The 27,042-nt window shown below is 53.2% G+C and overlaps 1 protein-coding gene across 1 annotated transcript in view; it reads left to right on the top strand.

Moving 5' to 3' along the window:
- The window catches only part of Cacna1i (calcium voltage-gated channel subunit alpha1 I), a 110,963-nt gene that overhangs the window by 44,828 nt on the left and 39,093 nt on the right, over positions 1 to 27,042 (top strand). Inside the window, 5 exon segments of the mRNA XM_060389020.1 lie at positions 4,029 to 4,126; positions 15,263 to 15,422; positions 22,755 to 23,070; positions 23,858 to 23,950; positions 26,292 to 26,604. Coding sequence (XP_060245003.1) covers positions 4,029 to 4,126; positions 15,263 to 15,422; positions 22,755 to 23,070; positions 23,858 to 23,950; positions 26,292 to 26,604 — 980 coding nt within the window.

Below are 27,042 nucleotides of genomic sequence, written 5' to 3'. Positions count from 1 at the left end.
CAGCTTTTGTCATTGCAGGTGGCCTTGGGCATAGAGTGGGCAGTGTTGGACACATTAGGTGGGTTCCCTGAGTATCTCCAGGGTGTGGGCAGCAGGTGAAGCTGGGCGCGAAGGTCAGAGGTGGGGAAGTGCGCATGCCCAGTGCCACAGTGTGTGTGTGTGTGTGTGTCTGTGTGTGTGTGTGTGTCTGTATGGTGCTATGGGTGCTGTTGCTGTTGGCCCATCTCCCCGAACCCCAGGCCAAGAATGGAACTTAGAAGTTGGGCGTGCTGGCACACGTCTGTAGTCCCAGCACTCAGGCAGGCAGAGGCAGGCGGATCTCTGTGAGTTTGAGGTCAGCCTGGTCTACAGAGTGAGTCCAGGAGAGCCGGGGCTACACAGAGAAACCCTGTCTCAAAAAACAACAACAACAACAACAAAAAAACCCAAACACAAACAAACAAGCAAACAAAGACTGGAACTCGAGCCCTCAGCCCCAGCCTTGCCACTCCAGTCTCCAGATATCCCTCTGGTCTCTTGTTCATGTATGGAGTCGTGCCTTGACTGCCCCTCGTCACTATTCATGTCTTCTCCCTTTCCATGTTTCCTGGATCAGTTCTTGAGTAAATGAGCATCATTCTGGGTCCTTGGCTTGGTAGAGGGGATTCCATCCCAGCCAAGAGGTGTGGACTGTGAGGACAGAGTCAGAACAGGGGGCGATGGTGAATTTTTGCACTTGGTGAGGAGTGAGAAGAGCCTTCATGGAAAAAGGTAGGATGGGCTGAAAGGTCTCTGTGCCGTAGAGTGGGGTGTTTGCCTGAGGTGCCCTGTGAGCCTGCCTTGGCACCTAGGGTCATGAAGGTAGGGGCAGGGATGAGTGGCAGGGCCAGCCTGTGGAGGGCCTCGAAGTCCGTGGTCAGGGGCTTGGGGCTTTTTTCTGAGAGCAATGAGAGCCATGGAAGGTTTTAAGGATGCACGGATTTGTTGGGCTAGGGGGAAGGGAGGCAGGAGATAGGAGAACAGGAGGGAGCCTGTCGCAGCTGTCAGGAGACAGGGCTGGTGACGCAGTCTCAGCAGGGACAGTGGAGATGTCAGCAGCTGTCCCAGGTTGGGCTTGCTGGTGCAAGCGTCTCTGTCAGGATGGTGAGGTTCCCAGGGCAGAGGCTTAGACACATCATTCCTGCCTCCCAGGCAAGTGTTCTCCCCTGTCCCTCCCACACGCGTCCAGCATCCTTCTGTCGTCTTCCCCTTAGGGAAGACTGAGAGGCTCTGGGTTCACCGCTGCGCACCTAATGTGTGCTGCTTATTCATCACACACATTTACATCACTGTGCACCTAATGTGTGCCTCTTATCCACCAAATGAATTTAGACTGCCTTCTCCCTGAGACAGGAAACACAGTTGCAGCCGAATGTTCCAGGAGGGTCGGGGGTCACTGAAGAAGGCTTAGGAGAAACTGTGGAAAGCCCCGAGGTGTCCAGTTAGTTTGTGTTGCGTAGGGCTCGGTGCTATCACTTTCCCTTTTCAATCGGCCGCCAGGAAGCTTGGAATTCGGGTTTCGATATTAAATTATACAGGAAGTTTCATGGGGTGGGTGTTTTTTTTTTAATTGGAGAGCCTGATGGGGTCTCGGGAAATTTTTGCAGCTGGCTGCAGAGGGGGTGCCTCTGCCTGAAGACCCGGAGGGTCAGGTCCAGGAGGGAAGGGGCTGGCTTAGTTCGCAGTGTCCCTCAGTCTGCTCCTTCTGAGCTGGGCGGCGGCTGCTCTGGCTCTGTCTTCTAGGAAACCAGAGTGTAGGGGTTGCTGGGTCTGAGGCCAAGTCTGTGCACCGATGGGCTTCCCACGGCGACAGACATTGTTCAGACACGTTGCATTCGTGGGCCTTGGTGATATCCAGCCACACCCCACAGCCCATCCCAGGGTGCAGGGAGCGCTTTTCTTCTCCCCGGGAACGGGAGACAATGTAAGAGAGCATTCTCTCACCCAGGCCCTGTGCGTTGCTCAGTGCTAATTATCCAGGCTATGGCCCTGGAGGGGTGACAGTAGAGCTGTGGCCGCGTGGGGCTCGGAGTCAGGGACAGGCTGGAGGTGTCCTAAGGATTCCTCTCGGAGGCTGCTCCAGAGCAGGGCTCTCTCCAGGATTGACAGATTCAGGTCCAGAACAGCGGCTTCACTCTAATGTGGCGGCCTCAAACAGATGAGCGCAAGACACGAGGAAATCGGGGCTCAGATAGAGCCCTCAAACAGTTCCCCGCTTTCTGTCTACTCCCACCTCTCCAGCCTGCATTGCTTTTTGATGTTTCACAGGTGCGAGAATGGCTCCTAAGCTAGGCAGCTCTGCCACCTAGGGTCTTGGGCACAGTCTATGGGGGCCCCTTCTGCACCCTCAGAAGAATGTACTCTGCACTTATGGCCACATCTAGAGAACCTGGGTCTGCAGGAAGAGAGGGTCTATGGAGTGGGTGAATGCTGCAGGCTCCCCATGCTCAGGGTGTGTGTGTGTGTGTGTGTGTGTGTGTGTGTCAAAGCAAACATATGCCAGAGTGAACACCCAAGCATGTGTGTGTGTGTGTGTGTGTGTGTGCCAGCATGTGCCACCCCCACAGTGCCTCCGTCACAAGCGTCGCCCAGCTGCTGGGAGAGCTCTTTCTACACAATATGAAAATGACAGTTCGGCTCACCCACGCATGGAATCCTCACGCGGCCTGCTCCCTCCTGCCTGCTCAGGGGCCCTCTTGTCCTCTCCCGTGGCCAGGCCTCAGCCCCATCCCCTCTATAGCACTGTACCTTTTCCTCTTCTTCTTCCTCCCGTCTCTCCCTCGGATCTTTGCCTCTGATTCTAATCTCTGTCACTTTTTCTGAGGTCACCCCTATCTGAATATCTGAATTCAGGCTGAGTGTGAGTGTGAATGTGTGTGTGTGTGTGTGTGTGTGTGTGTGTGTATGGGCGAGCTTAGGTGTGCACTCGAGGGGGGTTGTGCGTACAGAGTGGAGCCTGCTGGAGCTCGAGGTGTGGACAAGAGTGAGGGAGGGGCCGGGGCAGCTCAGGTGAGGCAGCTCTCGCTCAATTACTCCTGGAACGACAGAAGGGGGCGGTGGCTCACAACAGTTGGACAGGTTTACTGGGTGTGTAGAGAAAAGCCTTCATTTCGCACCCACACTGGTGGCAGGTGGAGCTGACAGCTGTGCTGGAGCCAGGGTGGGGTGAGGGAGGGTCTACTGAGGTCAGTTGTGTGTGTGTGGCATCTTTCAGTGGGGGACAGGGCAGTGGCGTCTGGGCAAGTAGCATCTCACTGATGTGCAGACCGTTGCATGGATATTCAGGATCTCCCCTGTGGGAGATCTGGGAAGGCTCCCTGGAAGAGGTGACAGCCAGCAGAGCACTTCAGGGCAAGTGGAAGGAGGAGTAGGGTGAGGGCGTGAGGCTGAAGCGCTGTGTGACATGCCAAGGTTGTCTCTGTTTGAGTCGCCCTGCCCAGCAAGGCTGGGGCTGACACATTTTGGGTCCATAGCGTTGGCACTGGTCTGGTGCATTTTGGACTCAGCGTGGAGAAGCTCCTAAGGCTCCAGAGCCATGTGTAGGTGGTGGTATCTCCAGGCAGAAGAGACCCAAGGAAAGGTCTGTGAGCCTGAGGTGGTAGCGGAGCTGTCCGGAACTTCTCAGAACCTGAAGAACACAGCACACCCGCCATGCCTTGGAGATGTGGCCCAAGATGCCCAGGCTGGTGTGAACTGGGGCGGAGGGGAGGCTCGTCCTGTGGGATGCTTGGCTCTAGCCTCATCTAAGCTGCCCCAAGCCCTTAACAGCCTCTGTCTTGCTTTCTTACTGGGGCTTTGGCCCCTGGCGTGGTGGGCCCCTCTTAGCCCTTCCTTGGGGTGGGGATGTTAAAGAGCCATTATTGATGTCAGTGACACCCAGGTGAACTCACAGCTGGGTCTTGGTCCCTTTCTTAACTGTTCTCGGGAGCATGGGCAGCTGGGTGGTCGAGGCTGGGGACCTGTTCCCGAGTCTCTTCTGTGTCATCCCTCATCCTCTCCTTTCTCCCTAGGATGGTCGAGTACTCTCTGGACCTACAGAACATCAACCTGTCAGCCATCCGCACTGTGCGTGTCCTGAGGCCCCTCAAAGCCATCAACCGTGTACCCAGTGAGTTGGTCCTCCCCGCCCACCTGTCACCGCCTGCTCAACTTGCCCCATTTATCCAGTCAGAGAAGACAGATCAGTTCCTTCCTGGGCTGCATCCACGCTCATGGCGCTGGATAAAAGTCACTTTGCTCCCATTGAACTCATGGGCCAGCATGTGGGTTACGCAGAGGTGCTGGGGGTGGGTGGGTAGGTAGGTCTTGATGCCTCTGAGTCTGCAGATAACTTAGATTTCAGCACTTGGGAAGTCCAACTGTCCTGGGATAAAAGGTTACCTGGGAGGCGGTCTTCGCAGGCTGTCAAAGGGGTCTTGTGTAAGAAAACAAAGTGATCAGAGCAAGGGAGCATGAGTTTAGTGCCTCACAGGGAAGCCAGTCCTGGCAGACTTAGAACTTGAAGCTGTCACCTACTCACCTATAGGACTATCCACTCCTTTGCCACTTGTGTTCCCACCCACCTGCCTACTTGTCTCTCCACCCACCCGTCCATCCACCCACCTTCAATTATCCACTCACCCGTCTACACGCCTGTTTGTGCATCCATCCAGCCCCCTATTCATTTGTTCATGTGTCCATCTATTACTCCTTCACCCACCCATCCATTCACCTTTTTATACATGTATTCTTGTAGCCATCCATCCATCCATCCATCCATCATCTATCCATCCATCATCTATCCACTCATCTATCATCCATCCATCCATCATCCATCCATCCATCATCCATCCATCCATCCACTCATCCATCCATCCATCCATCCATCCACCCATCCATCCATCTACTCATCTATCCATCCATCTATCCATCCATCCATTCATCATCCATCCATTTATCCATCCATCATCCATCCATCCATCATCCATCCATCATCCATCATCCATCCATCCATCCATCCATCCATTCACTCATCTATCCATCCATCCATCCATCCATCCAACACCCCTCTATCCACTCTATCTATCTATCTATCTATCTATCTATCTATCTATCTATCATCTATCTATCACCTATTTATCATCCACCCATCTGCTCACCCACACACCCGTCTCCCCATTTACCTCACTGCTCCACCTACCCAGCTAGTTATCCATCCACCTATCCCTCTGCCACATACCTACCTCTATACCTGTCCATTCATCTCATACCCCCCATGTATTGAGAAAATTGCCTTAGATCCACAAGCCCAACGTCCATTCTGCATTGCCCAGCCTGTATCCCCTTGACGTCTGAGCCTTAACATTCACCGAGCAAGGGATCTGGGCTATTCTTATTTGGGGGATGAAGAAACAGCCTCGAAGACACGGATCCCTCCTCAAGGATGCACTGCCAGCAAGTAGCAGATGTAAGATGCCTCCTCCACTGCCCTGTGTTAGGAGTGGGAAGACATAGGGAAGGGAAAGAGGAGGACATAAGCTTGGGACTTTCAGATCTTTTTGGGGAGGCTAGGGCACTGTTCCTTCTTTCTCTCATGTGTATGTGTGCTTAGTGTGGATGTATGTATGTGCATTTGCATGTGTGTGGGCACACACACATCATGTGTGTGTGTTTGCATACATGCCTGCATGCACAGAGGCCTGAGGCTGAGGTCAAGAATCTTCCTGGATCACTTTCTACCTTACTCTTTGAGGCACAGCTTCTTAATTGAACCCAGAGGTGCAGCGACTGTGGCTAGCCAGTTTGTGCTGCTTCTGCCTCCGGAGGGCTGGAATCACAGGCAGGCTGCTAGGATAACCTGACCTCCACTGGCTCCTGGGGATTAAAACTCTGGTCCTCATGCTTGCGAGGTGAGCATTTTACCCACTGAGCCATCTCCTCAGCCATCCAGTGCCTGGAACCGTGGAAGGAACCCCTGAAACAAGTGTGAGCACATTGATCCGTCCTCCAGTGCAGGACCACGGAGCTGCTAAGGCACAGACAGGTGCAGCGAGACTCAGGATGCAGGGCTCGGAAGAGCATCTGAGCTGAGACCCACGAAACCTGGGGATTATCTGGCAGTGGGAAAGACCCACCGGTGGGGCAAAGTGGAGCAGGGTGTGGCTGGAGCAAAAGTCCAGAAGCCACTAGCCTGGAGGGGACTGGAGAGGTCAACAGGAGAGTGTCTCAGACATGGCCCTGGCAGGAGTGTGAGGTGAGCTGGTCACTGAGGGGTCTCCAGTGACTCAGGGTAGCAATGGCTAAGGCTGGGCAGGGCAGAGGGAGGGGGGAGGTACTCCTGAACCAGCCCAGGTCTGTATGTCCTTAGCATTGGCTTTGAACCGCCAAGGGAGGGGCTTAACACAGAGGGCATAGAGCAGGGGCCCGTCTCTCCTGGCCCTGCTTGTAATGCGTCTATTTCTGTTCTGGGGATGGCAGGGGTAGCCGTCTTCACTTACAGTCTTGTAAGCATGGAGTCTACAGGCCTGGTCACTTTGGAGGTGAGGGCAGGTCATCATCCACATGGGCTCCAGCAGGCCTGGGATCTGACTGCCATACAAAGGGACATTGGAGAATGGGAGAAGGCCCAAAGGGACAGGATAGACATAGGGTGTGGGTTTTTCTCTTGCTAGATGGTTTTTGGAATCTGTGTGTAGAGAAGGAGATCTGTATGTATTCACAGGAGAACACATGGGCACCCGTGTGAGTGTATATAAATGTGCGTGTGTGTGAGGAAATGTATGTGCGCCATGCCTGGTGTTTGTCACTCATGGGAGCATGTGTGGAACCTGACCTCTCTGTCTCTCCTGGTTCCCCTGATCCCTGGCTGGCTGAGTACAGAGCTTGTTAAGTGGCTTTGGGACTGAACTGGCTACTCCCTGTTCCAAGCACCAGCTTGCCTGTTCTCTGGGGGAAGGGCAGGGGTCAGTCTTGAGCCCAGCACCCCTGTGCTCTGGAAAGTTCCAATTATCGAGGTTCTGTTGCATGGATAGCCAAGGGAGGCTCCAGGCCTTTCCTCAGGCCTTTCTAACAGCTAATGGCCCCCTGGGTACCCTCAGATGCCCTCTCAGCTGAAAGGCACCTCTCTCAGAGCTTAGCATTGTGGAGAGGCTGAGAACGTGAGCCCCCAGGATCCAAAATTCCTTCGGATTGAGCCACGTTCCACAGAAAAGAACCTTAGGATAAACAATTCTTCCTCCTCCTCCTCTTCTTCTTCTTCTTCTTTTTTTTTTTTTTTTTTTGAGACAAGGCCTCTGTACATAGCCCTAGCTGTCATGAAACTCCCTATGTAGACCAGGTTGGTCTCGAACTCAGAGGTCCACCTGCCTCTGCTTCCCAAGTGTTGGGATCAAACGTTTGCACCACCTCCGGGCTTAAACCCCAAGAGTACAGGACAGTTAGAAAATGGGGATCCCTGAATTCCAACAGCTCAGCCCCTATTTTGTCCCTGGTTGTCCCATCTTCCTGTAGCAGTCACCATGTGATGAGTGACCCAAGAGGGGGCCTGGGCTTCTTAGCTGCGTCTGCCTTGGGATGTGTTCAACAGCAGCCTGCAGCTCTCCATTTTACCACTAGATGGCAAGCTAGAGAGCCAGCACTGGGACATCAGGGGAAGGGGGTTACCCGAGCCTTAAAAAAAGGCAGTGGAGGATAGAGTCTCAGCATGACCACCCAGAAAGACTCAACTGGACATCAGAGAGTGCAAGGCCTGTTCTACACTCTGCTGCAACGTGGGCCTCAGTTTCCCTACCAGAACAGAGGGGCTGAACAAAATAGGGGCTGAACTAGTTGTATCAGGTAGGTAGGGGGACCCAGAAGTCGGGGCTCTTGCTACAGAAAATTTCAAAGTATGTCCTTCCAGCCCACCCCTGCAGCTCCGCTCTTAGCTCCAGCCTTTGGTAGATAAAGGAAAGGAGACAGGAGGGAGAGAAGGTTGAGGAGAGAGGCCTGGGCTGAGTTCTACTTCTTTACTGTGCAATCTCTTACCAGTCACTGCTCTTCTCTGGGCCTTGGCATGATGGGACTGGGTTATCTGCAAGCCTGTGTCCCCCTCTGGGCCTGCCTCTGTCTGTACCTCCCCCAAGTCACCACAGTGTTTCCCTGAGCCCCGTTGGTTGAATCTTTTCAGAGTGGAAAAAAAAATGCTTTTACCTCTAGTTAGAAACTTGAGCAGTCACCATGGAGCACGGAGCCAGCTCATGCTGCCTCTAGCTGTTGTGCTCCAAGCTAGGCTGCTGGGGAGCTGTCTGCTTGGAGGACTTTGAGCCACCCCCAGGGCGCTGACCTGTGTTTGGGCTTAGAGTCACTGGCTCTGTCACAACTTACCAGCCCACAAGGGACCCTGGCTTGGCCTGGGCCGTCTACGCAGAATGAAGAAGGTGCTTCAAGATACCCATGGATGGGGTGGGAGCCATGCGGCAGGGAGCTCCCAGCTCCAGGTCTCTGTCTACTGCACTGCCACCCCCAGCTCACCCGGTTCAGCTCACCTGTGGCGGGATCCCAGCAAACCCTGTGCCCCCTGCCTTCGAACCCCCCACCTAGGAACTGCGGTTAATATCACTACCCTCTATCCTGTCGTGTGGCTTGAAGAAAACGCCCCGCGGGATGTCAGGCGTGAGCAGTGATGGTCGGCTTCTGTGATAAGGAAGAGGGGACTTGGGGACATCTATGTAGAAGTCAGTCGTAGAAGAGCCCATCAAGGACTCAGAGGGCTCGGGGCGTAGGTGGGTGTTCCTGCAGACAGAGCACGGCGCTGAGAGAAGGGTGTCATCTCAGGGCTGCTGCGGCAGGGCAGGGAACCGCACGTCGGGAGGGGTGGGAACTCACAGCTTATCACAATCCGTATACCTGACCTCCTGTGTTCCTACCCGTCACTCACCTCTGCAGGTAGCTGCCCACGCACACCATACCACTTTGCCCATATGGCAGGATGGGAATCGGCACAGTGAACTCTACTCCCTCGCTGGAGGATTGAAAAAAGATGGAAAAAGACGATGGGGGTGGGGTTGGGGGCTCACATCTAGGCTATAAGGAAAAAGCGTTTATCAAACGCTTTGGCTGAGTCTCTCACGGTCTCACAGGGCTATGCCGCTCCATCTCGTAACAGACTATGGGATGTTAGGATTGTGTGACGGCCGGCCACCTTACAGGTGGGGAATTGGAGATGGGGCTCTGAGCTCTCTGCTGACTGAGGTGAGGTGTGGCAGTGGCAGTACCAGGGGAGGTACCTGCCCTGGTACCCAGGTCTGCTTTGGCCCTTCCTATCCAGACACGGGCCCAGCTGGATCACTGTCAGGCCAGCTGTGCTGAGAGGGGACAGGAAGACCCAGGGTTCTTTCCTGGAAGGACCTAGGGAGTTTTATTTGGGATAGAGTCTGGTAGAAAGAGGAATTGTGGGACAGAGCTGATATGGACGTTTTGTTTTCTTTACTGGGAGTGTGTGGTTCTTCAGGTTTGAGGGAAGTTGGAAGGAATGCTATGAGCAGTCCCTGGGCACATCTGGCGTTCCAAGGCTTCCTGTCCTTGGTCCCCAAAGAGACTTTCTCCTCCTGGGGTAAAGAGGTCCTACAGCTTTCAAGAGAGAAGGAAAAAGGCGGGGTGGGGTGAGGGAGAGATGAGGCAGGGACCTTACTGCCAAGAGCTGCTGCCTTCTCTGAAGAGCAGGATGGAGAACATCTGGCCAGATGTCTGGTGGGAACCCAAAGGGATTGTGGGACATGCTGAAGGTGGGACCAGGGCAGTCAGTTCAGGTGGAGCATTGAGTCCTGTTCTAGGAGCCTGGAAGATTGTCGGGCAGGACACAGTTGGCAGGAGTAGGAGTATGTATTGGCCTCTCGATTTCTCTTCATCTGAAGTAGTGTTGCCTGGGCCAGGACCAGAGCCAGGTACGGGTCAAAGCAAAGATTCATCCATAATCCCTCACTGTTGGCTGACACCTGAGCCCCAGGAGGTGAAGCAGAGTCCAGGGGTCAGGGCTAAGGCATAGCAAAGGCTTTGAGGAGACCTCACAGAAGAGGGTGACAAGATTTTGGAAGAAGGGTATCTGTGGGAGAGAGTATTTCTAGGGTGCCGGGACACATACCCTGGAGGAGGGACGCAAGGCCTGTGGGATGGAGGTGCTCTGTGATTTGGTGTCTGCCTTTTACCGACAGGCCCCTTCCAGGCTGGCTGGTGCCAGCAATTGTGACCCTGGCAGTCCGACCGTCTGCTGCCTGGCCCGGCCTCCCTGGCCCCTGTTGTGCCTCTGATTAGTTGGCTTGGCAACGGCAGGGCAGCAGACGGCTTCTCCTCGCACCCAGCATCTTCCTCTCCTGCCTGCTCCTGGTTGCCTTCCACCAACCTGGCCAGATCAGAAAGTATGCAACCTTGGGGGCCAGGCCACAGCCCTGGTATACCTCTTTCTCTGCTGTGCCTTCCCCCAGCAATGGGTTGTCCCCCTGGCTGAGGCTGGCACACGTCCCGTGATGTCTGCTTGAGTTGGCCTGGCTGAGTGGCTGAGCTAATCTGGGTTGACAGTCCCTCTCTGCAGAGCACCTTGGGCCCGGGGAGGAAATGCCTACTAGGAAGTGAATCTCCCTCTTGCCGTCTTCTCCATGGCCACCAAGGGACCTCTCAGGTCCTCTTGCAGCTGAGGGCCTGCTCTGGGGTCTCCATCTCTTAGGGTTGGGATGGAGCTGTTGTATTCATTTCTCTGCCGGGCATTTGCCATTATGGTATCAGTTTTGATGTCATCTAGATCATCCACCCTGATGCTACTCACATCACATTTCTAGATCAGACCCCTCTCTCCTGACCCCAAATGAATCAACTCTGTGAGGATGGACAGTCCGGGGCTCCAAACTCCACATCCAGATGGATTCCTGTCTCCAGTGACGGCTGCTGTGTGACCCCCAAACCAAGCTATCCCTGATGATTTCCTTCCTCCCACATCCTATCCTCACCTCCCGATCCCGCCTTCCCGGAGTCTCCAGGATCCCCCCTGTCTCTCCACACCATTCCATGTCATCCGCTTCCGGCCCTGCCGCCCTTTAGTTTATCACAATGGTGAGCAAGCAATGGCCAGGCGGGGACAGGCAGGGCACACAGGAGCAGTTGGACTAGATGCCCGGTGAGAAAGTACTGACAAGCCACGAAGGGGCCTAGAGTGGCGGGGGCAACCTCAACAGTTAGGCTCATTATACGGCCATTATATGACCACCATTTTCCTCCCGGTCACAGAGCCCATGAGCCTGTCCTCCATAACTACGTAGGCTCATGGAATGGGGGGGGGGCTTTGTACAGGCTCCAGAGTGCTGTTTCCCAATGGCCTCTTGCTTTTCTGGTCCCTATTTCAAACCCTGAAGTCTCCTGACCCTGACTGGCAGCCCTACCCCTTCCTTTCCTGGTTCACCCATCTTCATAGTTAGTGCCACTGGACAAATGGACACATCCATCAACTCATCAGGCTTGCCTCTTCTCATGGGTGCTTCATGGGGCAGGGAACTTTGTTCTTTATTCCAGTTTCATTTTATTATTGTAATTAATTAATTGAATTTTGAGACAGGGTTTTCCTCTGTAGCTCAGGCTGGCCTCAAACTTGAGGCAGTCTTCTCCCTCGTCTACCCTAAGTGGAGGAATTATAAATAGTCTTCACCACATCTGACCTTATCTGGTTTGATTTTTAAGCTAATGAGTCCCTGGGGTTCAGAGCACTGTGTGGTGGCTGCGGTAGCTGCAGAGGGGAGCATCTCTTCACCTAACACTCCTTTAAAAATTCTACTTGTTTCTTTTGTCTGCATGGGTGTTTTGCCTGCATATGTGTTTGTATACCATGTGTGTGCCGGATGCCTGGAAAGGCCAGAAATGGGTATCACATCCTCTGGAACTGGAGTTACAGATGTTTGTGAGCTACTCTGTGGGTGCTGGGAACCAGAGCAGGTATTTTGGAAGAGCAGGCAGTCTTCTTAACTGCCGAGGGACCTCTCCAGCCCCACCCCTAAGGCTTTCATTCTTTAAGCTGCTGTCTCCCTTACATAGAGCTGTTGCTCCAGGCAGGACCCGGGAAGGACTGGGGAATGTGAGCCTTGCTTGCAGACTTGCCTAATTCCAGAAGCCAGATTCAGAATGGTGGTGCTCTGGATCTGCAGAAGACCCTCAGGGCCGTAAGTGCTGTGACTGAGGGAGAATGGGCTCAGGTCAGGCACCAGCGCATTCCCAGGGACCAGAAGAGGAGACCTTAGAACAGAGAAACACCAGAGAAGAGAGATGCCCTTCTGACTGCACTGCCAGGAGGGAAGCAGGAAGCAGGGGCCTGCAGAGGATACAGTGGCACAGGCCAGGCTGGACTCCAGGACTGGACCCAAGGCCTCCTGATAGGAACTTTTGGAATGGGCTATGGGCTGAGTTCAAGAAGAAAAATGAGAAGGAGAAGAAAGAGGAGGAGAAAGAGGAGGAGAGGTGTGTGTGTGTGTGTGTGTGTGTGTGTACACGCGCTCTTGAATCGAATACATGTGTGCACATGGGAACTGCCATGGCCACTGTGGCCCCAAAAGGGCTATCTATATCTTTCTACTTAGCCAGGACTAGAACCTAGACCTTTTCAGTTGGTCTGTACTGGGTGCCATCAGGGGTGGGTTGGCATCAGATGTCCTGTGTCCTCTGTCCCTTCTTGGTTGGGGAACTTAGCTACACTCTTGGGTCTATTGAAAGCCCATCTCCATCAAGGGATGCCTGGTTCCTGACTTAAGCTGAAGACCCCCAAAGTAAGCCCAGGCTCATAGAGGGAGAGTGTGATTGGGGACAGCGGTGCCAGAGGATGGGCACTTTTGACCGGGTGTGGTGAGAACCCAGGAAGGCTGCCTGGAGGATGAGAAAGAGCATGAAGAGAGAGAAGTCTGAAGGTGGCTCTTTTCCCCAAGTGTCTACCATCCTCTCTACCCCCCTCTCCCATGTCTTCTTTCCCATGTCTCCCCTTCTCTGTTCTCCACGCCTATGCCTCTTCTTACTTCCTCTTCCTCCTGTGCCTAGCATCAGGGTACTGGAGGAAGAGTGTTAGCATCCTACCTGTCTTGGCTATTTACTATGCCAGCTATGTAAAAGAAGGCTTAGCCAGGCTCCTCTGGGCCTTGCCTGACTTCTAATCCTGTGGTCCCAATTCCCTGGGCAGCTAGGGATGAATTCAATTTACGCTAAATTCCTAATTACCTAATTACACCTTGGCTCTGTGGCCCCGGGACTCCCCAGGCCCTAGGGAGGAACCCTGTGAGAGTATCTGCGCCCCTGGGCAGAGGGAAGCAGAGGGAAGCAGAGGGAAAGGGCTGTTGTTCAGGGAGAGTAACTGGCAGCTCGGAATTTCAATATCCTGGAGAACAAGGGAAATGTAATTAATTGAGCAACAAAGGCCACCCTTGGGAGCAGCCAGGAGCAGCCAGGCTGGCGGTGTGCTAGTTAGTGAGTCGCGTGTGGAGAGGAGCCCGTGGCATCCTCAAGGTATTCTGGTTCAGCCTTCTCTCCATCCACTGCCTCCGCGTGGACTCTGGGACTGCCCTTCTCAGAGCCGAGAGCCCCTCAAGGGCCATGCCTGTTTGGAGATCTGCTGGTGATAGTGTCATAGGCCTCCTCCCCATCTCATCCCAACTCCTCAGACTCCCCTACAGCAAGCCCAGGCCCATCTCCAGGCAGCCATGCATGCTCCCAGGCCATACTTCCCCTCAGCCCCTCTGGCAGATTCTTTACACCCTGTGGGGCCCAGCTCCACCTCACCCTCCCCACACATTTGTCCTTGGCAATCGTCCTTTTGCTCAACACTGCAGTCTCTGGCCCCTGCTGCTGGGCTGTGAGCTCTGAGGGGAATTCTCAGCATAATACTGGCAATCTACTTTGTGATGAATGAATGCATGCATGCATGCCTACATGAATGAATGATTGCAGCCCCAGAAAGGCTTGCAGTTGGCTGACTTAAGTCCTTTGGTCCATTTGGGGGAGCATGTGGGGGCCTGTTTTGTTTCTTTGCCTCCCCCAATGTATACCCCTTGTTCCCATGTTGGGAGGGTGGATCTATAGCAATGGGGTGCTGAGCTCTGGCCCTGGCTGTTCTGAGTTGGATGACGCAGCCTACCAGGGAGCCCCGTTGCTTTTCCTGAGAGGACGTTGACCTAGTTTTGTGGGGAGGGAAGATGGGGGTGGACATTAATTATTGATCGGAAATCACTCCATGCTGAGTTTGTGATGCAAATCCATGATAATTATCCTCATTAATAACCACCTCAGTACCATACTGGGATAAATCAAAATCCAACAGGACCAACTCTCCTTCTTGTCACCATCCTTCACTCCTCCCCTCTCCAATCTTCCACTCTTTTCCAGTCTTATACATTAGCAGGCATCCAACGAACATAGACGAAGCTTATCTTCTGGGTTAGACCCTTCTGGTTTTGGGGGAATATTGAGGTGACCCAGACCCAGACCCTGTTCCCCAGGAACTTACAGACCAGTAGACAGGACAGGAAGGTATACAGAGGAGTATTTATTAGGGTTAGATGTTGATGTAAATGGGACCTCTTAGGGTTGCACAGCTTACAAATTGTAGCTGTGCAAAGTAGCCCAGGCTAGGAGCTTCTGAGACTGCCTGGAATGGGGCGGGGGTGGGGGGTGGGGGTGGGGTGTGAATGCCGGGGTAAGAAAAGGTTGGGACAGCTCTACAGAACGAAGTTTCACAGGGCTGTGGCAGGCGAATAGGAGGTTGTTAGGGCGTTTCAAGGAGAGCAAGCAGCATAGGCAAAAGGACTGGCCATAGGAAGAGGCTTAGATTCAGTATCAGGCAACAGTTTGACTTCCTATCCTTTTGCTGCTCAGCTGGGGGACTCTTGGTAAACGGCCCCAGTTGGTTCTTTGAATCTCCTTTCTGAAGCAGAGACAACATTGCCAGCTCCAAGGGGCTACTGTGAATGCTGGAGGAGAGCCTATTTGTGCTTGTCCTCAGGAAAGCACTCAGCACCTAAAAAAAAAAAAAAGAGCTCCAAAGATGTCTGCTCCTTCATCCATGATCTTCTGGAGGTGCAGCAGGGCCCAGAGCCATTTTCCTGGCTTTGTAGGCAGAGGGGTAGACAGGGAGGAGAGAGGCCGTCTGGCAGATCCCAACAGGCTTGCAGCAGGAGCCTCCGTCTCTCCTCCAGCCACCCCTCCGTTTCTTGAGCTGTCTGTCCTTCTTGCTCCTCTGATGCCACCTCCTCCGCCCCTCCTCTCCCAGGCATGCGGATCCTGGTGAACCTGTTGCTTGACACCCTGCCCATGCTGGGAAACGTGCTCCTGCTCTGTTTCTTCGTCTTCTTCATCTTCGGCATCATTGGCGTGCAGCTTTGGGCAGGCCTGCTGCGGAACCGCTGCTTCCTGGAGGAGAACTTCACCATGTGAGTGTCCCCCCCCCATCATAATTATGCTTTCTATTGCTTTGGTAAAAACACTGGGACCAGAAGATCCTGAGGGTGGTGGTGGAAAGGGTTTATTTCCTCTTACAGCTTGTCATTCATTATCTAGGGAAGTCAGGACTGGAACTCAAGCAGGGCAGGAACCTGGAGGCAGGAGCTGATGCACAGGCCAGGAAAGGGTGCTGCTTACTGGCTTGCTCCCCGCGGCTTGCTCTGCCTGCTTTCTTGTAGAACCCAGGACCACCAGCCCAGGGGTGGCACCATCCACAGTTATCTGCTTCCTCCCACACCAATCATCAGTAGAAAATGCCCTACAGATTTGCCTACAGGCCGATCCAAGGAAAGCATTTTCTCAATTAAGATCCCCCATTCTCCGTAGAACCTAGTTTGTGTCAAAGTGACATAAAAAAACCACCCAGCATTCCCCACACCTACCCCATCCCCAACCTACTCTGTTCCCGCTGACTATGACCTGCCTCTTACTAAATCATTTACTAACTGAGAATTGGGCCAACAAAGTAGGAACAGCCAATGTGGGAAAGCTGGATAGGAGGAGAGAGGGGGGTCTGGACATTGGAAGAACAGAAAGTTCCAGAACCTAGGAAGGTGTGTGTGTGTGTGTGTGTGTGTGTGTGTGTGTGTGTATGTGTGTGTGTGTGCCATTGTGAGATCAGCTCACAACCTGCTGCTGGGTCTAGAGGGGGAGCCAGGCGCCCCTCAAGTCAGAATGTCAACAGCTGCTTAAAAGATGGGTTTGGTTTCCGAAAATGATGTCTTTGGAGTCCCTTCTTCCCAAGTGGTGCATGCATACACACTGTGTGTCTGGAAGTAAGGGTGCTTCAGCTTCCAGTGTCCACCAGCCATGGGGCTGCTGCTGTGGGCCAGGCCCCACAGAGGCTGAAACAGAATAGTGATCACGTCTGTTTTAGCCTGGCAAGATGTACCTAGGGTCTGCCCTTTGTTGAGCTAGGGCATCCACAGGGACCAAGGCTAGAGTTGGTCTCCAAGGCTGGCTGTCTCTTCTGGATGTAATGGTGTAGGGACACTGCATGTGTTGGCATGAGCCTCCCTTTTCAGGGTTTGGAACATTGGGGACAATGTGGTATAACGAGGGCTGAAGGTTGGGTAGGAACTGGTCTGCCTGCCCATTGCCGTGGTGTGGGGAGCAGTGGGGTACCTGAGGAGGCCAGAGAAGGGCCACCTTGTTGGGTGAGGGCCCCACGGAGAGTGAGAGAGGGGCTATAACACTTGTGTGAATGCTCAGCAGAGGCCGGTCCTGAGTAGCCAGGGGCAGGAAGAGGGGAAGGCCTTCAGAGAGCAGAATGTTGTATGAGCTGTTGGTATTGGGGGTTCAGCGCACATCCGTGCCCGCTCTGTCCCATGTGGATCTTTCTTATATCACTCTGTGGCTGGTTCTGTACTGTCTCACTATCAAGCTCAGCCCTCATGACACCTTCTGCTGGAGGATTGCGGCCTCTTCCCCAAGCAGCGAGCACACTATCTGTTAAACTTCCTTGTTGGCCCATCTTCTCTTGCAGAAATCTCATTTGTCAGCTTGAGTATTTGGGGGTCTCTGGAGCAGTTATATACTTGGCCTTGGGACACCCTAGGATGCGAGTTCTCCCCTAGACCAGTTCCTCACTCTTTTCTCAGGGCCTGCAACAGGTCCTGTTCACTATGAATGAATGAGAGTGAAATTGTAAGACCTGGGGTCTCACAGCTCAGGCGTTCAATCGCGCCCTTCCCAGAAACTCCCCCAGAACAAGACTCGTTGCAAAAGCAAGAGGTTTATTAACCATTGTACAACGGGGTCACCCCTGCCGGTCAGCAAAGAGTGGCACCGGGAGACAAAGGCCTTTAGGTTTTTAAAAGAAAAATTGCGGGAGATTTGAAGTTGTAGTTTTGGCAAGTTAGGATTGGATGAGGAAGCTATAAAGTAAGATAATTGGTTAATCTTAGGTGCTCAAGCTTGGCCAGTCCTGCCAAGTGTGGATGCAGCTGCAATTGAAGGTGGGGGTGGTTAGCTCATCCTTGAAGATTAGGGGCTACAGACTTTTGGCTGGAGGTCAAAAGCTACTCAGAAGAAGTCTAGGTTCGTTGCTAAGAAACGCTATCTCAAGGACAAGGGTCTGGTCCTTCTTTTGCTGAGTGAAGTCATTGCTTGCTTGCCCTTTTTTTTTATATTTGTCCTCACAGATAGGGTCACATTCCTTCACTCTCTAGAAAGGTACTAAGAGGCTTTAGCTTAACCTGGACCTAAAACTCAAAACTATAGGCTTTAGAAGACATATAGGTTACAAAGTTAGTCTAACCCTTTCAAATGAATGAATGAGGGGCTAAGATGCGGATAATAGCATGAATGAGATCATGAATGAATGAATGAATGAGCGGGAGAGTGAATGAGCGAATGCCAATACTGCACAGAATCAGGTTGAGAATAAGACTGCTTCTCCTTGGCTCTGCAGCCAGAGAGTCTGCGCTGGTTCCTGGTGACTGTTTACTTGTCCTATGCAGTCCCTGAGGGTGTCTGCAGCCCTGCTTGGCTGTGAGGAGGGGAGAAGGGTCACAGTTCTGTGGACATGCCTGGACCTCAGTGTTAAAAAGGGCCAGGGTGTAGCTGGCCCACGTGGAAGGTGGAAGAGGAATTCCAAATGTGAAAGGAGCAAAAGACAAGACATAGCTGGCAAGGCTGGGTGACTTCTCCGGAGCTCCCAGTCGCATGCTTTCAGGGCAGGTGGCCTTGGCTTACAGGCCCCACTGGGAGAGAGGATGACCATTTTTCAGGGAGAGAAGGAGGCTGGTAAATTACAGGCTTGAGCAGAAAGCAAGGCCAAGCTCTTCCCCGTAGAGGGAGGCAGGGTCAGAGCTCAACTCAAAAGACCCAGCTCACGCAAGACGCAGAACAGCCTCTGGACGTCTTGCAAAGAAGTAGGTCTTTCCTGGGGCTCAGACAGATGGACTCCGAAGAGACCCCAGTTCAGGATCTGGCAAGCCAGGCCTGGCCTTATATTAGGAGCCACAGGCGCCCAGTTTGGGGAGTCCCCTTTTTCTCTTGTCTTGTATTCCCACCAGCTCGTTGTTTGGAGGCTTCACACCTCCAGCCCCAGGCCAGCTGCTCCATGAACAGGCTGGTAGAGCAAGACCCTTCCTAGATGCTACCCATGGGTGGGTGCTGGCCCCTCTAGAGACCCCATAACAATGCAGACAGGAAACAAGGCCTAGAGAGGGAAAGGATGCACTCAGGATCACATAGCAGGGTTCCTTTCTGGCTGTAGGGGTCTCAGAGCATGGATATCATAACAAACGTTTGCCTGCCACTTCCAGAGAAGGCTCTGCACTGTTCCTTGGTCTTGACCAAGAGGATCGGGGAGCTAAATGTGTACTGGGACTTAGGGTGTTGGACTGAGAAGAGAGGGCTTCTGGGATGTCTACAGATGCAACTTTGACCTGAACTTGAAAGGTCAAGAATGATGTTTGCTGGATCATGGGTGGGAGTTGAGGTGGGAGTTTATTTGCTTTTGTTTGCTTGGTTTTGTTCTTTTCGAGACAGTGTTTCTCTATATGTAGCCCTGGTTGTCCTGGACCTTGGACGAGCTGTAGACCAGGCTGGCCTTGAACTCAGAGATCCTTCTGCCTCTGCCTCCTGAGTGCTGGGATTAAAGGCAGCCTCATGCGGCTGCCATTTAGGTGGGGGCTGGGGCAATGGAGTCGATTTTAGGGTCTAATTCTGCCTCTGCCACTTGCTAGCCGTGTGACCTCAGCAACTTTGTGCCTCAGTTTCTCTGCTACAGAGTTGTTTTGAGAATGACCCAAATCAGAACGTGTAGAACCTTAGCTGGACAGTGCCTGACCCCAGGAAGCACGGAGCAGGACTGAGCCATTGTGTAACGCCATTGTGTGTTCTACCGGTCCGTCTCTAAGCTCCTGGCAGGAGGGAGTGCCGCTGTTCCTTTATTGGGATGGCGCCGAAATGGCACCTGGAATCGTGGGGTTGTGTGAGCTCACCTCAGTCTGGGGCCGCAGCTGAGGTATGGAAGCCTTTAATAAATGCACACTGAGCGGCAGAGTGAGGCTGAGTCTGGTCCTGGAGAAAGACAGCTGGTATTCACAGTGTGCTCAGTACATGCGGGGCACTGTGCTCAGCAGGGCCAGTTCAGTTGCCTTCCCAACATCTTGAGGGGGGGAGCATTAGCCTTACTTTTTGGTTAGTGGAAATGTGTATGTGTGCCATGCATATGAAGAGGCCAGAGGCCAATGTTTGGGAGGGGAGTCTTCTTTGATTGCTCTTTACTTTATATATATACATATTTTTTTTGGATGGGATTCTCACTGACACTGGAACTGATCAGTTTGGCTAGACAGGCTGGCCAACAGGCTCCAGGAACCCTCATGTCTTTGTCTCCCTAGTGCTAGAGTTATAGACACACAGCATCATGACCAGTTAGTTTTGCGGGTGCTGGGGAATCTGAACTAAGGTCCTTACTCAAGACAAGCATGTTACCAATTAAGGCTGGCATCAGTAGAGCCCTGGGGAACCCCAGGAGAGGGGTTCAGAAATACTACAGTGGCAGGAGGGTTGGGGCTGGGCAAGTGTGGCAGCCGGGTTGGGTTGTCCGTGTTATAGGCTGGTCATCTGAATTGGTGTCTGGGTACAAAGCTGGCCTCTGGTTTCTGAGTACATGGAGTGGGGCTGGCAGAGGAACACCAGAGGGAAGGCTGTCAGGAGGGTCTCCAGGAATGGCAGGTGGTCATTAACTACCAGACGAGGTCAGCTCAACATCCCTCAGTGCTGGCCCCTGCCTCCCAGATCTCCTGAGCTCTCCATCCTTCATGGAGCCACCTCCCATCTGGGCTGATGTCCACAGTGAGCTGGAAACCTCAAAGCGTTGTGTGATTTTGGCTAGGTTTGCAGGAGTGATGAAGTCTGAAAAAGAACAGTTTGAAACAAAAACTTTGCAATACATGCATCCACCGGAGGAGACCCCAAATCTAGATCATATCAAGAGTGTCTTGACTAAAAGCTGATAAGAAACGTCCAAAAGACCTTACCAGAGACCCCTCCAGGGGCAACAGGAGTGGCGGATGAGTATTTGAAAAGGCTCTTCTCTTCCAGGTCTTAGGGGAGTTGTAACTGAAATGGCAGTGGGGGTACCGTAGTGCCCTACCAGGTTAGTTAAAATGAGAAGGACCTGCATATCGCCACAGACACAGAATAGGCGGCGTTCCTCTGTGCTCGGGGAGGTCTCATCGGATCTTCAGGATCCATTGTGGGGGGCTGGACAAACCCAATGTAAACACACCCTCAGCTTGTCACGCATACCCTGGGGTTTTTCTTCGAAGACAGACTTACTGGATAGGGTGGGGGGGGCGTGTAGCTCAGCTGGCAGAGCGTTCCCTTGGCACCCACAAGGTCCCTGGATTCAGTCTTCAGCCCTGCAAAGAGAAAAGCAAATCACAGTCATTGAATTGTGGCCGGGGCTGGTGGCTCACACCAGCAATTCCCGTGCTCAGGATGCTTCGGCAGAGAGGTGGCTGGAGGTCAGTGTGGGTTACCGCTCCCCATCATTCCCCACACCCCATCCCCCACAGAAAAGAAAGGTGGTTTGTACCCACTCGAGCATGTAGGCAAGAGTAATTCTGAGTCATAAGGACCCCATACCCAGAAATGACCCAAATTGACAGTTAGATAAATAATAGCCGTGTGCTTGCACACTCGGGGAACTCACTCATAGGTAGGCGCTCCAAGGAATGGCTCTTTGAATCTGCTAATGGTTGGCCCCCAATCCTGTTCAGCTGTACGATCTTTTTCTTTTTAAAGCATTGCTATTGAAAAAAATCTCAGAGCCCGAAGTCGGGGAAAAAGAAAACATTCTCAAAAGGTTTCTGGCTTCATCTTTCTGTCTGGTCTATTCCATCACAAAGAACTTTGCGTGTGGCGTATGATGGGCAGAGTGACGTCAAGGTTGATTTATTTGATGGGTAGCCAGTCTTCCCAGAACCACGAGTGGCACAGTCCAGCCTTGCTGCAGGGGATCAGAGTGATGTCTTTATTGGAAGCAGGTGGTCGTGAGCCTTTACCTGGTTGATGGTGACATTTTGACTGTTGAAGGATGCTGATGAATAGTTTTCCACATGGGCGGTGAGGTTTACTCTCCCACCATCAGGGCGAATGTCTGTTTACACTCCTTCTTCCCACCCTGAGTTACAAAACCTCGAGGTGGCCTTCAGAGGAGGCAGCGTTGGGGTTATTTCTATTTGCTGGTTTTTTTGTTTGTTTGTTTTTGTTTTATGAGATGGGAGCTCACTGTGTAGACCAGCCTGGCCTTGAACACAGAGACCTGCTTGCCTTTTCCTCCTGAGTTCTGAGATTAAAGATGCAGCTGCCACCTCCCCTAAATGTGTTTGCTTTTTTAATTTGATTGAATTAAATTAAAATTTTTTTTGACAAAGTATTTCCACACAGATGGACTGGCATGCACCTATACTCCTAGCACTCAGGAGGTAGAAGCCATAGGATCTGGAGTTTAAGGTCGTTGTTGGGTGTGTAGAAAGTCTGAGGACAGCCTGGGCAACTTGAGACCTGTCCCAAGCCACCTGCCAACCAAGCAGACAAATCAGAGACAACATCTTGTTATTTAGTCCAGGCTGACCATGAACTCAACACTTAGCCTAGGTTAGTCCGAAACAATCCTCCTGCCTCAGCCTCCTGAGTGCTGGCTTATTGTTTGCCTTAAAACATAGGTCTGTCTTTATGTGTTGTGGTCCCCGCTGAGGGCTCTAGTCCTGTAAAACACCACACTGGGCTCATGACTACAGTTTCAGAGTCCTCTGCTGTAAGGCTAGTTTCCGCTCATTCTCTTCACTTTTAAACCCTGCCTGCATGATTCCCCGTCCCCTTGAACCACCATCTAGATCAAATCACAATGGGATTTCATTTGTGATTGTGCGGTAGGCAGAGAAGAGCTTATGACCGACGGTCACAGATGAGGTAAGCTGTGTCCAGCTAGGGAAGAGACTGGTCCAGGGCCACACACTCCCCCAGGGAGCCCAGGCTTAGCACTGTGAAGGGGAGGCTCCTCTAGGGAAGGCTCCTCAGGGGAGAGAACCATGAAAAGGGGTCACTAGACTGGTGAGGACTTTTTTGGTCATGACAGAAGTGGGAAACAGCATCTCAGGAGGGGACTACACGGTCCTGGGCCTCGAGGTGGTGACGTGGCCTTGGGCCAATCCTGCCACAACACGGCTTCTCTTTGCCCGGTACAACTGGCGGCCATCCTCCGCCGCCACTCTTTGACATGCCCTTTTCTGTGGCAGACAAGGGGACGTGGCCCTGCCCCCTTACTACCAGCCAGAGGAGGATGACGAGATGCCCTTTATCTGCTCCCTGTCGGGGGACAATGGCATCATGGGCTGCCATGAGATCCCCCCACTGAAGGAGCAGGGCCGGGAATGCTGCCTGTCCAAAGACGACGTGTATGACTTTGGGGCGGGGCGCCCAGACCTCAACGCCAGCGGCCTTTGTGTTAACTGGAACCGCTACTACAATGTCTGCCGGACGGGCAGTGCCAACCCTCACAAGGGCGCCATCAACTTTGACAACATCGGCTACGCCTGGATTGTGATCTTCCAGGTGAGGGCATTCGGGCCTAGGATGTGGTGGTCGGCTGGCAGCGGGTGGCATGGCTGGCGACCTCACCCAGCAGGTAAAGTGTGGAGCTTTGTCACCTACTCCCTGAGTGACCAACACACTGGTAGTACGGGCTTCAACCTCTCACTCTCCAGGCAGCAAACCCAAGGTTCAGAGGAAGGAAAACATGCCTGTTGGCCATGTGTGGGGTGACTAAATAGCATGTCAAGATTTCAGCCCCCCTGGGCTCACCTCAAAGCCTGTGCTCCTTAACAGATGCCCAGGGGGGTTGAGTCATAGCAGGGAGTATTGCTTAGAGAGGGCAGAGGCAGGGTGTGGTTCCGCTGTAAGGGCTGGCTGAGCCAAAGCGAGGCCCCACCGGGGTAAGGAAGGTCATTCCTGGAGGGGTGATGACTGAGGCCGGGTCTGGGTGGAGCCTGATTGGAGTGCATAGGGAAGGGAATGATCAGCGGACCCACGCCTCATTTCTGCCGGGAGCTCTGCCAACAGAGCTCCAACTGACGTGTTAGTGGGCTAGAGCCCAAGGCTCTCAGCTTCAACAGCTTGTGTCCCCACCCCCAGTGGTGGGCAAAAGAGGACGGGAGTCCCTGCTCCCCTCCTGCCTGGCAGTGTGATGTTAGGCAGATGACACTGGCATCTCTTAGAACCTTGGTTTCCTCACCCATGCTGCCTGCTACCCCAGCCCTTGTCAGGGTAGGTCTTGAAAGAATGCTGGTGCGCAGGATGGCTTGTGCCTTAGACTCTGCCCCCGTCCTCATTCCTGCTGCAGGTGATCACTCTGGAAGGATGGGTGGAGATCATGTACTATGTGATGGATGCACATTCTTTCTACAACTTCATCTACTTCATCCTGCTCATCATAGTAAGTATCAGGGCGAGTTCAGGACCATGGACCACGGCACTAGGTGGGGATAGGGAGGAGAGGAGGGGAGGGATGGCCAGTCCCCAGGAAGCCCTCAAGGCTAGGGGAGCCTGGCAGGACAGGGGGCAGCTGGAGGAGTAGGCAATCCATCCCCAAGGGAGGGATATTTTTAAATGCAGTCAACCAGCTGGTGATTGAAAGGGCTTGTCAGGGCTGTGGCTGGGAGCATCCATCATGTCCCCTTGCCTTCACGTCTCATCTCTAGACTTTAACACCTACCCCGTTGATCCTGCTTGTCTCTCTCTGCTTGAATCTCTAGTAATACATTCTTTCATGGCCTTAGCTGGGGGTATGGTTCCATAATGGAGCTTCTCAGGGGTTCCATCTGGTCCCCATTTTTCCTGGGGCAGACAAGATGCTCTGACTGCCAGCATGGGGCTTGTTCCTTGGTAAGACACAGGGTAGGAGGCTGGCCTTGGTGGTGGCCTGGTGGAGCTCTGGGGAAGCCTTTGAACTCTAGATTCTCTGTAGCTCTGTCTGTGAATAGGTGATGAAGGCAGGGGTCTATCTGCCTCTGTAGGCCAGTACTTCCTGTCCTTGCTTTCCAATGTCCACCTTGCCCTGCTTGCTTGTGGCTTCTGCCTCGGCATAATCCATGGAGGTAAGGCTTCTGGGTGAGCTGTGTTCGCTCCCAGCATGAAGGCTGGGTTCGCTGGCTTCCTGGTGGTGGGTGAAGGCAAGCTTGGCTCCCGTGAGTAACACCCTGACTAAGGAGTCAGGACAGGCTGGCTGCTGACTGGAGTCACACATGCTGTGATGTAGCTCTAGTGATTTCCAAGGGGAGCCTGGGGCCTTGGGTTCCGGAGAAACCCCTGGATGAAAGGAAGAAGGGCCCAGATTTCATTTTGCATCACGGACTATTCATCCACTGTCCCCTGGAGGAAGACAGAAGGCTCTGTCCTCTCCCACAGGAAGCCACAGACTCCTCACAGACTTTGTGAAATGGGTCAGTTCTGAGGTGATGAGGAGGGTTAGCTGGGACACATCCAGGAGCCTGTATACCCTTGCTGTCCAGTGAAGTGGCTGGTAAATGTGCCACGATGTTATCGAGGGCCGCTTGAGTCCCAGGATGCCATCAGCAGGCTGGTGGGGGTCTTTGGACTTCACACACTGTTCCCAATAGTCCTCTGACCAGGAAAGTCCTGCGCCCGCTTTGTTCCAGCCTCTGGCTTTACAGATGGGGAACAGAGGTCCAGAGAGGACAAGGCTGGCCTGGGCCACCAAGGGCAACCACTGCTGAACAAAGGCTAGGTAGGGGCCTTACAGGGGTGAGTGCTAAGGATAAGATGGAGGCAGAGGACTGCTGGCTATCTTTTTGTTTAAGAAGCAGTCTGTTTCCCAGAGTCCTCTGGGTCAGGGAGCCATGTACCCCTTTAGCTCTTCAGTTGTATCTGATGGGGAGAGAGAGGAAAGAAGGATGAAGTAGTGACTGGGGCTGCTATCTGCATGTACCATTTGGTGATGTCCCAGAAGACTGGAGGCCACATCTCTTGCCAGGCCAGAGGAGCTCATTCAGGGTTAGTGAGCACCAGGGGAGGTGACGGGTACTAGAATAGTTAGACGAGATATAGAGGGGCTACCTGGATCCATGTCTCCTTCCAAGCACACAGCTGAAATCCAAGGTGGACTTGAGGATGATTGTGGCTTTTTCCTCTTGGCTTCAGCATCTCTGTCCTACATGAGTTGGTAGTGAGACCAGGTCTTGGTCCTGATGGGGCTTGGATGAAGTCACCTAGGCTGTGTCTTTCCCTGCAAGGACTCAGTGATCTCTTCCTGTCCCGTCTGTGTATCTGTGTCTGTATTTCTGCCTTTCTGGGTCCCTCCATCTTCCCTGTACCTCTGTCTATTTCTACCCCCAACTCTGCATTTCCATTGTGTACAATTCTGCCCTCTCCCTCTCTGTCTCCCCATCTCCATCTCCTCTTTTCTCTTCTTTTTTCTATCCCCTCTCTTCTCCCTCTTCTTCTCTCCTCTCCCCTTCCTCCCTCTCTACATGTATTTGACTCTCTGTGCCCTGCCTGTGCCTGTCTTGCCATCTTGCTTTCGGCTCTGTCTTCTTTCCTCTCTTCTGTGTCTCTGATCTGTCCTTTCCCCTCCCCACTTCCCCATTTCTGCTGTCTTTCTCTGGTCTCCCTCTCTGTTTCTTGCTCTTGCTAACTCTTTCTCCATCTCTCTGTCTCCTTCTCCTGTGTCCACCTCTCCTCCCCATTGGCTCTACCCCTCTCTCTACTTCTCTGTCCCTACTGTCCCTGTTCCTGTCCTTTCCTCCTGTTGGTCACAGGTGGGCTCCTTCTTCATGATCAACCTGTGCCTCGTTGTCATAGCGACCCAGTTCTCGGAGACCAAGCAACGGGAGCACCGGCTGATGCTGGAGCAGCGCCAGCGTTACCTGTCCTCCAGCACGGTGGCCAGTTATGCCGAGCCTGGCGACTGCTATGAGGAGATCTTCCAATATGTCTGTCACATCCTTCGCAAGGCCAAGCGCCGTGCCCTGGGCCTCTACCAGGCCGTGCAGAACCGGCGCCAAGCCATGGGCCCGGGGACACCGGCCCCTGCCAAGCCTGGGCCCCACGCCAAGGAGCCTAGCCACTGCAGTAAGTGGCCTTGACTCTGTAGCTCATATTGCACAGTCTGGGGTCTCAGAATGGTGGCGCTGCAAGTGGGTCAGTGCTTGATGAAACAAGAGGTGTCCACATCAGATGGAGGATCCCAAGAGTTCTTTTCAGGCTCTAGTGTTTCCTTTATGGCCAGTCATCTGCTCTACTCAACCCCGCCCTACTCTCTATCCAGCTCACTCTTGCCCTGTTTCCTCTCCTTGGAGAAATTCTTCCAAGTCTTGCAGGCCAACCTGGGTACCACTCCCTTGAACCTATACTTGAAAGTTAGTTGATTGGCTCACAGCCTTGCAAGACAAACCTCCCTCTTTGTGGCCACCCACATCACCTCCCACTCTGGCTCCCATGGCTGTTCCCTACTTACCAGCACACCCGAGCGATGACATCAGGCCCCTAGCACAGTGGGCAGTGCATGTC

This window comes from Meriones unguiculatus, chromosome 8 (assembly GCF_030254825.1).
Source record: "Meriones unguiculatus strain TT.TT164.6M chromosome 8, Bangor_MerUng_6.1, whole genome shotgun sequence".
NCBI classification, from domain to species: domain Eukaryota; kingdom Metazoa; phylum Chordata; class Mammalia; order Rodentia; family Muridae; genus Meriones; species Meriones unguiculatus.
The sequence above is the reverse complement of the archived record's forward strand: the minus strand, read 5'-3'. Positions and strand labels throughout refer to the sequence as shown.